At 35.3% G+C, this 18,818-nt stretch overlaps 1 protein-coding gene across 3 annotated transcripts in view; it reads left to right on the top strand.

The window, feature by feature from the left end:
• LOC118192449 (pro-neuregulin-2, membrane-bound isoform-like) overlaps positions 1–18,818 on the top strand; it is a 204,254-nt gene that overhangs the window by 144,836 nt on the left and 40,600 nt on the right. For all 3 annotated transcript variants that reach the window (XM_035363422.2, XM_035363421.2, XM_085825565.1), the window contains exon 2: positions 13,241–13,406. In XM_035363422.2, the coding sequence (XP_035219313.1) occupies positions 13,241–13,406 (166 nt within the window). The remainder of the gene's footprint in view (positions 1–13,240; positions 13,407–18,818) is intronic.

Below are 18,818 nucleotides of genomic sequence, written 5' to 3'. Positions count from 1 at the left end.
TTTAGCATTATCTTTGCGTGTCTTTAGTATTATCTTTATTAATATCTGAGCATTCTACACTGACTACCAATAAGTATTTGGACACCTGTGATAGAACAGAAAAGCTAACTTTATTCAAAATCAATAGTTGGTAGAGCCTCTACGAGAGGTATTTACAGCGTGGACGGACCCTCCGGGGCATACTTTCCACAAGTATTTGTATGACAGCTAGTGGTAGTTTCTTCCACTCGGCTTGGAGAAGACATAGAAGTTCCTTCACCGATTTTGCAAGGGTATTTTGCAATACCCCTGAATTCGGCGATGCAACTCGTCCCAGAGGTTCTCGATAGGGTTCAGGTCTGGACTCTAGGCAGGCCAGTCCATTCGATGAACTCCATTGGTACCATACCAAGCCTTGGTTAACGTCGAAACATGACAACTGGCATTGTCGTCCTGAAAGTAACAGGGGTCCAACCCGTAAAACTGCCACAACGTAGGAAGCACATTGTCATCCAAAATAGTGCAGTAGGCATCGGAGTTGAGCTTACCATGAATGGGGACCAAGGGTCCCAGCCTATACCAGGAGAAACACCCCCAGACCATAATTCTACCTCCGCCGAACTTGACTGTTGGCACAATGCATTCTGGCAGGAGACGTTCTCCAGGTAGACGCCAGACCCAGACCCTGCCATCCGAAAGGAAAAGGGTGAACCTTGATTCGTCACTCCAAAGAATCCGTTTCCACTGATCTACGGTCCAATCTCGATGTGCTTTGCACAACATTAACCGAACAGCGCGGTTGGACTTTGTGATCAAAGGCTTATGGGCAGCAGCACGACCATGAAAACCAAGCAGATGTGCTTCCTTACGGATGGTATTCATTGAAACAATACTCCCGGATGCCTGTTGAAACTCCTCACGGATGAGGGCCATTGGTTGGGTGCGGTTCTTCCGAATTTCTCTGGACAGCACTCGTTGGTTTGGCATCTCCCAGTTTCGTTGGTCTGCCGACTCGGGACACATTCCGACAATCACCGCTCACCTTCCACTTCTTAATCACATAGGCCACTGTCGATTTTGGGTACTTCAGATCGCTAGATATGTCCCTTAAGGATCGGCCACATTTGCGATACCCGATAATTATACCTTTCTCGAAATCAGAGAGCTCCGAACTGCGAGGCATCTTGCATGCGACTAAAGCCGATGCTGTTTCCTACACGATATATACCGGCGGAGTCCGTGGGGTACCTTGAGACCGCAGATATCGTCCTTTGCATAGGTGTCCAAATACTTATTGGTAGTCAGTGTATTAGAGTTACGTATAGCGAGTAAAAAAATGTTTTGTAAAATTTGCACTAGCACTTTTTAAAAATTAGCAGTCAAAATTCTAGGCCCGTAACGATAAATGAATCTGGTACGTATATTTAATAATATGGCTTTTTTTTTTTTTTTTTTTTTTTTTTTTTTCGAAAACTTATTTTGCTTTTTTCATTCGGAATTCAAAAACTTAAGTTTAATTAAAAACAAATTCTGGCATTTTTTCAGATTTGTTCAAAAGTATTTCATTTTTAAATATATTTTATACATTTTGAGTAATAACCTATAGAAATTAGCATATCATATTATTAAATTTAATAATATATGTTGATGGCAAATATTTCCATCAGGATATTTCTAAAAATTTAAGAATTTTTATTAAAATGTTAGAGATATATGTGAATTTAAGTATAAAATGTGTTTGGCGATGATTCTTGCTCTATTTAGATCCTTTTCACTGCATTTATATTTCATTCTACTTCATTTAGAGCGTAATTTTAAGTATTTTAATTTTAAAAACTTCAGATTGACAAATTTTTCAAAATTGTCACATTAAAATTTATAGCTCAAAAGGTCGTTAGCCCGAATGGACTATATTAGTCTCGAAATGGGATTTGCGTCGTCCAATATTAGACGTCGAATAGCTTTTCAAATTGTTACCGCCAAATACTCCTCTTTAAACAAATTAAATAATGAAACATTTGTATATATGTATGTATGTTTCTTGCATTGTGAAAGAAAGACGCTACCTAGAGGCATTACATTTTGAATAACGTTGTTCTCCACCCGAACATGTATGCCAGGAAGCCCGGATTTTGAATTTGGATTTTATATTTCATGTTTTGTAGAACTTTAATTAGAATTTTTGATTAACAAACTCAACGGTTTGAAAACGAGCAGTGGCAATACTGTACGGAATAAAATATTTTTATCTCCAGCGCTCGAGACTCTATGTCGGAAATTATTAAGATATGCAGTTTTTAAATATTTTGTCATTTTGCTATTGAACTGAAGTGTATATGAAATAAACGCGAAGAACGTGATATCTAATAAATAAAGTTAACGCGCAAAACGGTTAAAGACACAAAAAAGTTTTATAAGCTATCTTACTAAAAACTGAGCATTGATATGATAAACTAAGAAAAGACTAAAAAAAAAGTAGAAAAACATATGCCAACACTTTTAAAACTGAATTGGGAACTCTAAACATATACTGCTATGCTGCTGTTAAAATTTTTGTAATTTACCTGTTGAATTGTATATGGCGTAAGTGCGAAGAAAAGGATGCTTAATAATAAAGACAGCAGAAGTGATGGCCACAGCAGTCTGGTAGACTATGAGCTCAGCTTAGAGCGTAAAAACCTTAGCAAATCCTTTTAGGCGATCGTTAAAATCTGAATTCTTTCAGATTTTTTAATTTATTTATTTAAATGTTATTTAAGGAAACGTGATAACTGAATAAACATAAAAAGTTGAAATTTGATTAATTGCTGTTATGTTACATCCATTAACATATCATCTGAAATTTTCCTTTAGATATTTTAAATAAGAAAGGTTTTGAAGTTATCCTGTTTTTATCTAAATGTATTTAATTTTTGATTTTATGTAGTTAAATAGTACTTATTAAAAAGAATAATGAGGAAGAAAACTTGTAAAGCCATTAGGATTTTTTGGAAGCAGGCAAGATGAAAAATGAGCAACCGCCTCTCGCCGGGAATCAAACCACGGACCTCTGGAATACCGGCCCAACGTGCAGAATCACAACACCACGAAGGCACGCTAGGAAGGTGGAAAAAATACCTTATATACTCCCCCTTTTTAAAGGGCGACTAGGGTTTTTAGGGGACCCAATCGCCAAATCCTGTGTATGGAGAATCCTCATCTAATACCTTTTTAGTTCGGGCGCCATTGTAGAGACATTAGGTATTTTTTCGAGGCCGGAAAGATGAAAAATTAGCAACCGCCTTCGTCGGCAATCGAACCACGGACCTCTGGAATACCGACCCAACGTGCAGAACCACTATACCACGAAGGCACGCTAGGAAGGTGGGAGAACTACCTTATAAATTATTGTCGAATTTACGCACAATCCATAGCGGCATGGCTCTAAAAGGCTGTGCTTCGCAGACAGCATGTTTTAATAAAACTTCAGCTTTTTAAACATGTAAAAGTCAAAGAAATATTTTACGAATTATACTTTTTTCCTGTTTTTTTTCCCCACCTCAAAACATCTTTATTAAAAATTGCAAAATACAGAAGAAAACCTAAAACACAAAAAACGGTTAAAAGCACTTAAAAAACACCAATTTTTGCAATTAAAATTAAAGTTTCTACGCAAACACACACACAAAAAAAGTTCTTATCCATAAAGGCATATAAGCCTTATCCAGAACATAAAAACAGCCTAATTCAATCACAAGTATAAAAGTGCACAGTTTACCAACATATAAGAATAAAGAAAAAAAAGAACGGCACTCTTCTGTTATGATATGTATGTATACATGTATGAATATAAGTGTTCATGTATGCATGTATATATGTATGTACATATCTATCTGTGTGTATACACACACATATATGCACATACACACAAACACATGTGGATACATGCATGCATTTCAGAATCTGGTTCCGGTAACAGAAGAACACCAACAGAACTCATCGAGCCGGGTAAATTCGTTGGTAGATGTATGTATGTATATATATATAGGTTTGGTGCCACCGATTGCAACAAAAAAGGAAGGTGCACAACTAGATGTTATAGCAGTCGTATATACAAACTTTCAGCGTACAGACATCACGAAAAAAATCCCTTCTGAATCCATTTTAAATCTCGATTACTATCCATTTTTGAAAAACATAGTCCTTTATTCTGTCAGTATGTACAGATATTACCCCAAAAAATCGTCTAAAATTTATTCGAGAGTGGACGAAATGGACATTTTCGTTGAAATATGGCACACAGAATTTTTCGCGATTACAGTACTTCCTTTACTTCGTACAAGGAAGAAAAATACAGTTAAAAGTTTGTCTGTCGGCAAACTAGAAGAGGAGCTACAAAAGTGTTTTATTTTTTTTTCCTCGCTCTACATGTTTGCACGTGCTGCATCAGAGTTACGTATAAGTCATGAAGTTTTTCCTTGCATTAAAAAATTTACTGAGATATTTTATTACATTTGGAATGTGATTTTATAGAGGCTTAAAATTCATGATTTATTCGATTTTTTCTTGAGCCAAGATAACGATTTTTCGAGTTGAGCCAAGATAACGATAACGATTACATGAATCGGGATGCAGTATCTCACGGACGATATATTACTTGCCTTACATTTGCTCTCTCAGTTCATCGACATCGTCTAGACCCAGAAGTAAGCAGGGGGTGAGGAAGGTTAAAAAAAAGGTCTGCGCTAAAAAGAGCTGGTTGATTTAGAACTGCAAGCTGATGATGCGATTCAAGGGAACCCTTCTTCTGGTAAACACATTTATGTCTTCTGCGACAGATACAGTAAACCTGCTTGACTTGGCAGCGCCCGTAATTTGGCACTAAAATGACTCTTCGATATGACATAAGAATGGCAGTTTTTCTGAAATCCTATCTGAGACCTTTTCTATTCTGGTGCCCAGTGGCATTCAAGATCAAGGTTTGGATTCAGATATGACTCAGAAGAGTACTCAAAGTCAGACCGAAACAAGGTTTGGAACTAAAGCTCCTTTTGTGCAAATTACTGATGGGTGACTCAAAAATTTTTTCATCTTTGTAGCTTCAGTGACTACGTTATAATAATGATATAAAAGGAGAAAATTCATTGTATTTATTCCAGCTTTGAGCACTGTAGTAGTACAATTAAAAATGAAACGAATTATCATTTATTTCCGACATGCTAAACATGTTAGCAAGCCATCCATTGTATTTTTTATATGGAGTACAGAGCGATCTGGTAATTAAGACATAATAAGTATCTCAGATTAAATTAGGTGATTTTCAGTGGATAAAACAAAAGGCTTAAAATCATGTAATGTAATCTTCCTCTTTCTTTCAGTCTCGGGAGAGAGAAAATATTTGAGTAGGATGATGAAAACGAAGAAATGCTTTAACTCAGTCAACAGATATCTTAAACGTTTGCAATATTGTGTACCAGTATTCTATGATTCCAAAACTGTTCGTAAATAAATTGAAAAGTCAAAAACCAAACAGAAGTTATCTACACATATTAGCAACGTGATAGGTATTATGCCAGTCTACCATATGTATCCGCATATATAACATATTTACTTGCAAATAACCCTTTCATTTACTAATTTTGTAGACTGTAAATCTAGATAAAAAAAATTCGCCAGCGTTTACGATTAGAAATCATATACAGTACAAAGTCTGTAATCCGGACGTCCATTATCCGGAATGATCTATAATCCGGACCTCAAAGCCACAAACTTTTTTGTATGGTTTACGCATGCGCGTAATGCGTTTACGTATGCGCGTTTAATGTTTACGCATGCGCGTTTAGCACAAAAAACAAAACAACTTACATTGAAAGAAATGCTTAATAAAGTAAACAAATAAATATTAAGCTTTTTTTTGTAAATTTTGATACCCTTTAGATCATAATTGCTCTTATTTCATAAATTACGGTTTCATATTTTTAATTGTATAATTTCTGCATGCCATCTTACCAGATTTAAATTAATGATCTATAATCCGGAATCGCCGAAGTCCCGACGAGTCCGGATTACGGACTTTGTACTGTATAAATGTTATGAAATTACTTTTAGAACTGTCTTCAATATTATTATTTTTTCTTATTTATTACATTTTTTGACTTTATTAAATTAAAATATTCCCTAATTTTAACACTTCATGATCATTTTCTGGATTGTTTCTGAATTTACGTCTGCCGTAAACTTTTTAAAGCTAATCCTTCCTAATAACCTTTATTTCTTCTTCTAGTATCTAATTAGATTTGACTCAACTCCAAACAGTCTTCTGTGGACTTTGTTGGACTTTTTGCAGCGTTTTGAACTCTTTTGTTGCAAACCCTTTTGGACTCTTTTTGTTGCAGTGTTGCAGTATTACAAATATTCTAGCGCAGTGATCTCAAACTGGCGAGCTGTATTTCTCTCCGAAACAATTTTACATAGCTTGCAAAAAAACTTCAATTATTTATTTGTTGTAAATACTGTGTTTATATGTTTTAGAGACATAGAGATATGGATTGCGCTTAAGTGCATTACTGCTTTTGATGGAAAAACGAGATAGAATGAATAGTCTTTCTCACTAACCGAATAGAGATACCTCCATCTTTTACAAGAAATTATACGGCAGTGCGATGCTTTCTGGCAGGGACGTTTAGAAGAAAACGTTTCGGCTGTGATGGTTCTATTAAATGGCTTTTGAGATCACCAGATTTCACTCCGTTGGACTTCTTCTTTTGGTATTACATAGATGGTCAAACATCTTCGACTTCACATCTATAAGTTATAAGCATGCCTCCAATCTTGCAAAGAGTTTTTACTCATTTAGCACTACCCAGGGGGCACGTGTAGCTTAAAGTAAGCTTCGAACGCGAGTAATATTACCCTCCCTCACCCAAAAATTACATCAGTAAGTTTCCGAATCTACATTGTCCTATCTCTAGTGTACCACTTTTCATGTTGATGAATGCGCATGCAAAGATATTTTCTCAAATACCAATGTGCGTATTAATCAATCGTAATTTCTTAAGACCCTCTAAATTAACTAGTAAGCAGTATGAATTCATTTGCATGTTTTATTTTATTGATTAATGTCAACAAGATGCATTGACATAAAACGCATTGTTAAACTATTATTTTCGTACTCTTACCTGCGTCATTATTCTTCAGATATTGCCATGAAACATTACGCATTGGTTTCGAATATTTAAGGATATACAAGTGAAAGTTTATCGCATCCGCATGTGCAGTACGTCCTTTCATATGAATCGATTATGCTCTACACTTTTGTAGATATTTTTTCCCTGTATCTCTTATAGTTTTCGAGACAGAGTTTTTAAGGTTTGAATTTCACCTCTAAAGAGTCCTTGAGACTGATATGATTTTGTCTGGCGTTATCCTTTTTCTGTAATTAAACATTGCATTAGCTTAACTGGCTCTGTTCAGCAGTTATTTAAAGACGAACGAAATATTCTATCTACAGGAAATATAAACACATTTTCAAATTTCAACGACTTACCTAACAATAGCATATCGATAAATTATTTAAATTATTTAATTCAGCAATCAAATACACACACATATATACATAGATACATAAATAAATATAAGGTAGGATAATATATGTATCAGTTCAATATTCTAACGAAAAGCAAAATGACAAAATAGTTTTTTCAAATGGAGGGAGGCGTATGAGCATTTAGAATGTCTGAACAAGGCTTCAGTACTCCATAACTTCAATAACTCGCACATGGATAGTTATTAAACGTGCACACTACACCGTGCTACACCTATTCTCAGACAACGATGATTTTTTATGATGATTGTTTTATATCATCGGGATATCAAAGCGGGAATAATTGACGTGTTGAGCAGAAAACACGTGAAACTTTGCATAATCTCAATCCACTTAACAAGAAACGCACAATAATTTCACCAATGAATTAGAGATCCCAGTTTATACAATTTGGAAATTCCCACAGCTGTATAAAAGTTGTATTCTTCTTGTGGGATAGTTCGCACAGCATTCAAAACGAATGGCTTGTTTCAAGTAAAAAGGAAATTAACAGAACATTCAGCAAGTGCGCATCTTGTTCAGTGACATTCATTTTAAGTCATAATTGTTGTTCAGTGACAAATATTGTCAGTCATAATATTTGGAGTTAAGAGACTGTTTACATTTTTGTAATTAAATGTGTTTGCTAGTTATGTATTTACAAACACATAAAAAAAGGAATCAAGGGAAAACTAAGGAAAGCGCGTTACACATAAACGTTCTAATCAGTAAATATACATAATTAAAAACCATGTTGTTGAAGTGTTGTAATGTTTCTTATTGTTTATATTTTTCGGACAAAGACAAATAATTTTTCCCACGGGTTGGCCGCTTTTAACTGGAAAAACATTTTGCCATTGATTCATCTATCTATCGAGCTGTAGTTTTCTCTTAGAAAGTCATCCGCGAAGGCATCCCTCCTCTTAGGCAGATAGCCTTCGAGTGGTTTGCTATAATTAAATAAATAAAACCAAAAATCAGTTGAGCTCTCGAAGAATGTATCACCTTCAGAGGCATTACATTTTCAGACGTAGCACAAACAATCTGTCCATATAATGACATCAGTCCATGTAATCTATGCATGACGTTTGTCCATGTAATGAACAATTCTATCTTCGGTGTGAATGTCGCAGCAGAGTTTTAGTGACATTTCTCCCTAAAATTGCTTCCTTCAGTCAAAGGGTAACAGTTCAACCTCCCTGTTATGGTTTTCTTTTCCCCTTTTAATTTCCCTTCACTCTACTTCTAACCTCTCTAACTGAAGGGACATCTCCCCGATGGTGACCAGCTAAAAACCCACCCAACTAAAGTACACCCAACAAAAGCCCATTAAAATAATCCTACTATGATAATTCGCGAGCGACAAATCTCACACGGATGAAAGCGCATATAGATAATATCCCACATTAATAAGATCCCAGATTGGTATAAGTTAACACTGATTAAAAGGACACACGAATAAAAGAACACGTGGTTTTTATCAATAAATATACATTTATGATTGTAATTATAATAAATGAAGTATTTGAGTCTGATTATTGATGTCTCGAAAATATGTCGGTTTATATAATATTAACCATCCGCGACATTCCAATTTCGGTTTCTCTTTGACCGCTAGAACTTAGCAAATATCTTATTGCGTGATTGTGCTTAACTGAGACCAACACTTGCAAGTTAATAAGCTGCTTGTCAATATTCTTTGGATATCTATACCGCAGACCAGCGTTATGATTTTGAAATGGTATAGTTTGTAAATGGAAAGCTAAAACTGAACTCATCTAATTTAAATTTTAATATGTAATTCATCTTATACATTATTTCATTTTTTTTACACTCCCTAAGGCATTCGAGGAAAACGAAACAAAATGTTCGAGTGAGAATCGGGAGTTTAGTTCAGAATTTATATAAATATTTATTAAACCCAACTTTTGCACATAATGTGTTTTTGAAAGTTTTACATTACTTATTACTTGAAATTGTAGCAAAATGCATATACAGAGAGTTTTACACATTTTTTAAACAATTTCTAGGCCGTTTAATTAAATTTTAAAATGTAAAGACTGTTTTGAAATGTTCAATCTGATAGCTTTTTTTCTTCTTTTTTAAAAATAATAATTCAGCATCGAGATTTCCAGGATAGTAAGATTTCTCGCAAAATTTTCAGGGTTAATGATTTAAATTCCTCTTCACCTTTCCAGAGTCCATCAATCGTTGTGGGCTTGCGCTTAGAAAGAGCTCTTTCTAAGTGGCTAAAAGTACAATAGTCCATAGGTGAAACGTCAGAAGGCTTCACAGGAATACGTTGAAAATGTATATATGCAATACCTGTATCAGTCTTCACATTATTTCAGGGAAGGCAGTGGTATTTTTCGAAATACGACTTGTTGCTTTGTCCTGAAGAAATTTAATTCTAAACGTATTGGGATAAAGGCACTGAATTTCTTTCGTAATATCGGGCGCAAAACTTTCCTTTGATAGTATATTGGTTGATTTTAACACTTTCCCCTATTCTTATTTTTAATTTCCTACCGTAAGAGAATCCTGCGACAATCATAAACTGCCTGCTAAAACTTTCGCGTGAAACCAGGTTTGTGCAATTTTTCTCTTCTCGATAATAAAGAGACCTTTCTTTGTAGCAGTTATTTTAGGTAAACTCAAGCATCATCAATGGGCACAATGCATTTTTACTGATTTCCTGCTAAATAGCTTTCATACAGGGTTTTACAAATTGTTCTGCGTTGAGCCAAATGCCTCGGCAAAAGCTGGTGAACATAATGCTTTTCAGCTATTTTAAGTCGTAAATCTTGGTTTATTATTTTATTTATTGTTGATACAGGGGCATTTAAAGACTTTGCAATTGATTTCTGCATCGGCGAATTCCTTGCTTTAAGATCGAGTAAAGTTCTTAGATTGTTTCGACTTACCAGAGCTTTCAAATGCCCCCAAAGCCAAAAATCGCATGCACCGAGGTCTGGGGATCGAGGATGCCACACAAAAGTGCCAGCTGATGACACGTTCTTCTGTAAAATAACGGTTAAGAACTTTCGCAGCCCACCATGCTATGTGTGGAGGAGCTCCATCTTGCATAAATATTGTGCGTGCAAGGCCAAGCAGAGCCAGAGCAATTTTTTTGCCTAACAGCGATGCATATCCCTGCCCGGTGATCGACATGTAACTGGACTTGTATAACTTAACTCCTCGAAGAAGTACGGGCCGAGAATAAATGATGCAGAAATTCCACACCATATTGTCCTTTTTGGTGAATGCAACGGAACCTTTAAGACAGAGAGCAAATGAATTACCAGTGAATGTTTGTAAGGATATCGTAGGATGTTCAGTAAGATCTTATGGACAGTTAAACGCCGCCTATTCAACGCCTATGCTACACGCCGTACAATGTCGCTAGCCTAAAAGTTTGCGTCCTCTACCACCTAAAATGCAACTTTCTGTCCTGCTTCTGCAAAACGGGTTTTCTTCCTCTTCCAGGAAGAACAGAAAACGATCCTGTTTCTTCATATTTTGTTATCATTTTCCAATGGCTTTCAAGATTCATTGGACCTCTTCGAAACTCCTTCAAAATCCGAAATTTCTGTAAAGAAGCTACTGCGGAATTACTCTTTCGGTGAAATAATTTTATTAAGAAAACACGATCTAGCAAAATTATCATCATCGTAAGCAATTAGCACATTGAAAACAAAATCTTCGCGAAAGTTTCTAGGGTTTTTGTAATAGCTGCTGCGTGACGTCGACAAAGATTTACATTTTTACTGTGGTTTTGAAAGTAAAACGCCCTCCAGTGATGCCATTTGTAACAAACAATTAGAAACATTCGATCCTCAGTTTTTAGCTAATTTATTCTAAGAGACACTTTTCTGCATCCCTGCAATTAGTAGTATCAGATTAATTTTTTGATCTAAAAGTTCGGAGTATAGAAAAAAATTACATTCTTCAAGACCAGAAAAATCAACTAACGTGTTTCCTACACCTTTTCCGGTTATTTAATTGGTAGTTTCTTTAAGCAAAGAAGTATACGTTTAGCAGGTCAAGCAAAGTTAACCTATTTGCAACTTCTGTCGGTCGATAAACAACACAGATTTTAAACGACATGCTGCGTGATTCTATATTCTACATCCTGGCAATAATTATGTACCATTTTTTGTTATTATACAAGCTTAAAATGGCTTTTATTCTATCTCTTACTCTTCAACATCTGTTAGTAAAGGTTAGTTATTTTTTAGTTAGTAATGATATTCATAGCCATCAAGATTAAGGTTGGTCAACATGTCTGACAAACATTCTTCTAATTGAAAGTGCTCCTAGGCTTTTCAGAACTTCTTATGGGCGTCAAATTTAGTCATTTTAGGTACCTTTTCTTTTTATAACTGCATCTCTAATGATACGGTATGAAATATAATAAATGGGAAAATTATCACTGGCATTTCCAAATAACAAGAAATAGACAAAAATTAGTTTTAGATTGTAGGTGTTACGATTCATTTTTCCTTATGATCCCGATGACTCGTGCGTTGTGTTCCCCAGGACCTGTTGATGTCAGACGACTCTTTTCCTCCTCCTGCATCTCATGGAATAAATGGGGAGTGACGCTGGTGGAATGGATTTAAAGAGCGGGGGAAAAAAGAAAACTACGAAACTGCTCAGGTTGGCGCAGTTCCAGACGATCTCTGCAAAGGCAGACTGCTTGCTGTTTGCTTAACCGGCGCTTCGCCTTACCTACAAAATGAAACATGGGATTCATTTCCTTTTTGTTGTGGTTTACTCCCCACGCGAAGATATACAGTCAAGATCCCCAGTGCTCCCATCTCGCGATGGACTGCTCGTTGATGGAAGAAAGAGTGCGCTGCTCGAAGATTTTGGATGGTGGTCTCATTTGTGGTAGAATAAACAGCAGGCGTGTTATCTTTATTCTTTAAGCGGCTGGAATAGTCTCAAGCCGCTCGGAAAGTTATAACTCTTACATCTTAAAGCTGATAGTTAAACAAGGAAGCGTTTTGGAAAGTTTAACGCAATTTCAATTTGTTGATGAATAGTTTACATTCATCGATAGAAATAACTCTCGTGTGCAAATAAGAATAAATTATATGTGCAAATAAGAATAAATTATAGCTAGAAATCCGGGTCTAGGGAAACTTCACCATTGTACTGACATTTATTTCAGTATTAAATAGCCTGGATGCATTCAGAGGATGTTCTTCCTAGCAGTAAAATATTTTTTGCAACTATTTTTAATACATTTTGAATAATTTCCTTTAGTGTCAGCTACTAATACATTGCTTCAGTTTTCCTTTTATACAATATATCGTGCAAGCAGTACATGTAGGTATAATACTGTATACTTGTACGATTACGTAACAAGTACATATAGAAATGATTTGTTAATACTGAGTAATTAGTACGAAAACTAATATACGATATATATATATATATTTTTTTTTTTTTTTGTAACAGTCGATTTACACCAGAGAAATGAATAGCAACGTTATTTTTTAAAATTAAAAAAAGGAAATTCTAAATACCAATTTTTTAAGTTAAAACTTTCTGGCTGATTATAGTTAGGAATTTAAACAATAAAAATTTCATAAATAGATAAACTTTTGTATAATATTGTTTTAGATATATCAAGAAACTACTCTATTTCTGTCTCGTTTTCCTCATTTTATCATCTTTCTTGTTTTTTTACAGCCGGAGCACCTACCGTGAGGGGTCTGAATGACATAAACGTCCAAGTGAACTCCAAGTTAAAATTGACGTGCATACTCTCAGGAAACCCACCTCCACGGGTAGTATGGTTCAAAGACGAACTCAGGATCAGAGCTGATAAAAGCCATATCAAAGTGAGATCTAAAAGGTGAGGCGAAAAACAAACATACTTTGCAGTTGGCTTATAACTAGTTACAATAATTTCTTCTAGGAAATGAAACAAATTGCTTTCCTTCATTTTCTACAAAACGTACATAAAAGAATGGTGCAATTTCAAATGTTAATAACAGAAATTTTTTTCGTTTTAGACGGGGAATAAGACACATTATAAAAGAAAATATGATTAAACTTGGTTAATTGATATTAAATCTATACTAACTCACTTATTCGATTCACACCATTAGCGAAGAAACTATCCAAGATTCTCGTATATTTCTTGCAGTTCGTTTGTCACGCTTAATGTAGGAATGAGGAGTTAATTTCAATATATTGTCGAAGCAGAAGGCTGCCTGTGTGCCCATTTTGAGATGCGGTTGATGTTAAGTCACTGCGACTTTTTTTTTTTTTTTTTTTTTTTAATTACGCTGTACATCGCAGAGCATAAGTGCGAAGTGCTTTCGGAGAGTGATGTCAATGCGATCGGTCTCCGAAAGTTAAGTGTGGTGTCTCTCGAAACGGTGCATATTTTCCGTCCCCTTAAAGTGTCTGTTTAATATGGCACTTGTGCAATAGCATTGAACACCAGTCAAAATTTTCAAAAATATTAATAGCTTAACCCTTATGTCGTTCCAAACAGCAATATTTTAGCGTTTTAAGACTTTGAACCTTTCTTTCATAGTTTTCTCAAACTAGATACATCACCGGATCCAAAAATAGGAGAACATTCATGTCTGCGTTAACTACTATCTCTTTCTTTCCAATTAAAATTTCGATAGCTTTCTTATAATCATCTCCTTTTAATGGTAGTCGGTTTATGGCTGTACTATTGTCGCGTTGTGACTAATATCACTTGCCTTACCTCATCAAAATAAGCTCACGAAATTCATCATGGCAAGGAGCACATGATTACACCTGTCATTGGCAAGGGCCTCGGTCACCATATAGGGGCAGTACGATTTTTCCCAGTTCCATCCCAATTTTGAGCGACAGCACCTCGGAAGGTGGGTTCGAGGATTTCCCATTCTTATTTCTCTACCAACAAACCATACATGAAGACTTTCGGCTCGCCATATATTTAAAGTGCCCCCATGGCGCGTAAACAATATGAATTTACAAACATCAATGCCTTCTCCTGGATACGAACCCGGGCCTTTCAGTACGGTAGTCAGAGTCATTAACTATGTACTAACCCGTCTGGGTGGCTCGGCTTATGGCTTTAGCTGCCGAACTGGCGCGAAGCAATCTTAAATAATTTAATTTCTCAGGCGTTCATTTTGTGAATGATGACGAAGTCATAAAGTAGCCAGTTCTTAAAATTTACATAAATCACCATTAAAAAGTTCCTAAAAATAATACGGGGTAATTTAGCATTGTAATTAGTTTTGATTTCAGAAAACTGCGAAGTTGTTTTGCCATTTAACTGAATATTTTCGTATCTATTAAACCATTAATTTTCATTAAACCAGCTGACGCCTGCACAATGACTTTCAATACACAAAGAGCTCACTAAAAGTCTCATGTATTCTAAAAAATATAAAGTTTCCAATTTATTTGATATTATTAGATACATTTGATAGGCATATGATTTTAAGTTTGTGTAAAACTGAACATTGTGTTACATTCTACTTTACTAAACTTATAAAGAGACAATAATAATTATTAAATATTTACCAAATTAGCGTTTCGTTTCGTTTTGCATTTACGTATGATAAGGAAATTATGGCATCCCTCTACGTGGAATCTTGTAGTGAAAGTCGTTATATTGTCCACAAAGAAATGTAGAACACCCTTGGTTCAAGTATCGGCGGTCGTACAGTTCATTTTTCACGTTCTCGTTTCCGAGAGCCTAACAGTTTCTGCACTGTCATCCGAATAAAAATTCTAATGCACAATAACACATTGTAGCCTCTTCCCAACAGATAAGTAATGATAAGTAAAGTTTTCGCCCAATGGAAATGAAGTGGGTTCGGAAAAAAGAGCCAAACTATTCTAAATTTGTTTATTGGTAATTCCAATTACATCATTAATAAACTTATGTAACTATGAAACCTCATCAAATAATTTCATATTTTGCACATAAGATAACACAGAGAACAAATACACTGTACAGACATTAGGTATTTTTTGGAAGCAGGAAAGATGAAAAATTAGCAACGCCTTCACCGGGAATCGAACCGTGGACCTCTCAATTACACGCTGAGCGTGCAGACCACTACACTACGAAGGCGGGAGAAATACCTTATAACACTAATATTACTGCACAGAAGCTAACTTTTAAGTCCAGTTCTGTATTTAAATGTCTCTAATTTAGCAGATATTTAAACTTCATTTAAAATACTAAACTGCAAACCGGAACTCTGTCATACTACATGAAAAGTCTTACATTAATAAATACTGAAGTTCCACTAAATTAGGGAAAGTCAGCATTATAGCATTATGTACATACGGCGATGCTGCCTGATTCCTGTGCAAAGAGGGCGCTGCCATATGATCAGAAAAGTGGCCATCTGTACGCACTTTTCAAAGTAACAAGATGGGTAAAATTCGAGATTTAAATGCCTTTTAACTAGGACAAATAATAGATGCTCAACGCATTGGTCATTCCGTTTCAGAAATAGTTCCAGAATCGCAGTTTTCTCGTTCCAAGGTATTAAGAGTATAAAGAGAGCGCACAGAAAGTGGAAGAACAAAGATTAAAGTTGCAGGGATCAAGTAGCCTTGAATTATTGTGATCACTAAACCATATCGCATGTAGTCAGCGACACCATACCTTAGCACAGATAGCTTCCATAACGAATGAGGGGTCCAATCAAACAGTCTGTAGACGGACATTGCAACGCTCGCTTCATCGTCTGAACTTAGAAGCTAAAGCCATACGACGTCGTGACTGAACGATCGACGATTAAAAGCAAGTAACAAAGTCTCAAATCCCACTGATGAGTGTTGATGAGATCACAGCATCACGATGAAAATATGACGCCAATCCCATGGAACCATAGATCCAGCGTACCAGGCTGGAACTATACAAAATCATGACGGCTTAATAATGGTCTAGGATATTTTCTGACTGAAATGTTTCGACTTTTAATACTCGCACTTACAACGTCGCTGTATCTTATTAAGCAGATCTGCTAGGCATTCATTTACGTCCCTTCATAGTTTTTTGCCATCTGTATGGAAATGGAGTGTACCTGCAAGATAACTGCTGCTATCATAGATCCCGGTTGGCTATCACATTCTTCGAGGAGCATTTCACTGAATCCTCCGTGCCAGCATGACTACTGAGAAGATTGGGTTTAAATCCTATCGAAACCTTTGAGGTACTCTGGCAAAATATGAGCAAACACGTTATCCACTACCAGCGTTTTTAACTGATTTATATATGAAACTCTAGAAAATATTTGGCAGGTTGCACTTCTAGAAGACTTCCATAGGCTTGCATGATAAAGCATGGATTCACGATGCTTCATCGCGTGGCAAGCGTTATTAAGGCTAAAGGAGCACCTATGTATTACTAGTAATCTGGGTATCCATAATTTAGTGGCATTCAGTATAGTGTATAGTATTTATACTAACGCTAAACTAAAAGAGACGCGTAATTTAAAAGGTATTTTCAAAATGAAAAATATTTTTAAGACTTATAGTCATTTCTTTACCTTGTAGAAGTTGTCATTTTCTTTAATTAGAAGCTAGCAATAGTCGCCTATAAAGTTGGGGGTCCATCTAACTTGATTTACTGCGCTATTTAGTGAATATCCTGAAGGAATCTTTCTGAATTCCCACCAAGACTTTTTTTGTGTGAATTTAGAAGCTGTACGCGACAAGTATATTAAAAGTAAATTTTCAGAGACCTTCTATATGCTAGCTTATGTTAACTGTCCAAAAATTCTAGAAATATTTATCTGTAATTTTTTTATATATCATTTCCTGGAAATCCATGCATCACTTTAACAAAGCTGTTCCTAGTTCCATATCGTTTAACTTCTTAGGAAAGTTTTAATTTATCGAAGCTTCGAAGCTGACCAAAATCCTCTCTCCCGTCACTTAATTTTTAAAACTGACTTTAAAATGCTTTCAAACCTTACCCGTTTTTAACCATGCTTTAATACAGTTAGGTCTAATTTTCCATGTAGTGGCAGTAGAAACACCAGTCAGGTTTATCAATTAAACATATCTAATGTTATCTTGTTGTGTTATAAATGATTTTTGTTGTGGCCAGTCTTCCACAGTGAAGAGTGAGCCAGTAGCTGTGCTATATCACAAGCAAAGAAAATAATAAATTTTATATATGCTCCTTACAAACCTATCAAAATGGCAATGATATTTAAATCCCAGAAGATTTTCGAAATACATATTCTTTCTGTAATGCATTCCATCTAATAATAAAGACAGCCTGTAATATATTCCCTTCATTTCTACTTGAATATGAATCACTTTCCCAAAGAAAGTCTCCACACGAAAGCGTTATTCCTCTTATCAGGCAAATAGCCGTAGTGGCCGTAGTAGTATTCAAATAACGTAATCTTGATTTCTAAGGCATGTCCTCACTGGTATTAATGGCTCTGTATTCCCTCTATGTAATTATTACTTCACAAAAGGAGCTTGGAAAATTTGATACTTAATTTGGACGTGCCTATGAACAATTTCTGTTCTGAAAGAATGTGTTAATAATCTAGCTTTTTCATCAAACCATCAATGTTTCATGAAGTCAATTCCTTTGATATGTTTGAAACTTTCCATATTTACTGGTGTCGAAATAGCGTGGTTTATGAACATTACTGAAATCCCATGGGTACATCGCTTTTTGCAAAGGGGACTGAAATCCAGTAAAAAGGACTTTTATAGGTAAATTTCAAGATTTTCTCTCTACATTGGCTACACTTTATATAATAGCTGAATGATTTATGAGTCATTTATTTGAAAATCTCTTGACATGAAAAGATTTACCGTAAAAGGCAGAAAGAAGGAATATGTTCGTATTCGTATTCCTTAAAGTATCAGATAAAAGCGGATTTATATGCCTATTTTCATTATTAATATTTCATTTTTAATTCAGTATTAACTTTGCAATATAAGACGAGATACTATACCAGGCCATAAAAGGGGGTCAGAATGCGGTTCAATCACATAATGAGCAACAAGACGAGATTCTTTCACAAAAATGATTCAGCATAGATTCCTGTTAAAATTTTATTTCAGTGAACAGATATAAAATATAAAGTGTACACTGCTAATATTAACTCGAAAAAATTATGAAAACACTCAAAACAATGACTTAAAAAATTTGTAAGCAATGGTCTTAATGGTGATTCTATTTTGAAACTGCAAAGTTAATTAAGATTACATTTATATTGATGCTAAGATATAAATGTAAATTGGTTCATGTAAATGTAAATTGGTA

Source organism: Stegodyphus dumicola, chromosome 10 (genome assembly GCF_044657685.1).
Source record: "Stegodyphus dumicola isolate Sdum_Otavi_A_Nest chromosome 10, ASM4465768v1".
Lineage (NCBI taxonomy): Eukaryota > Metazoa > Arthropoda > Arachnida > Araneae > Eresidae > Stegodyphus > Stegodyphus dumicola.
Note: the sequence above shows the minus strand (reverse complement) of the source record. Positions and strands in the feature narration are given on the sequence as shown.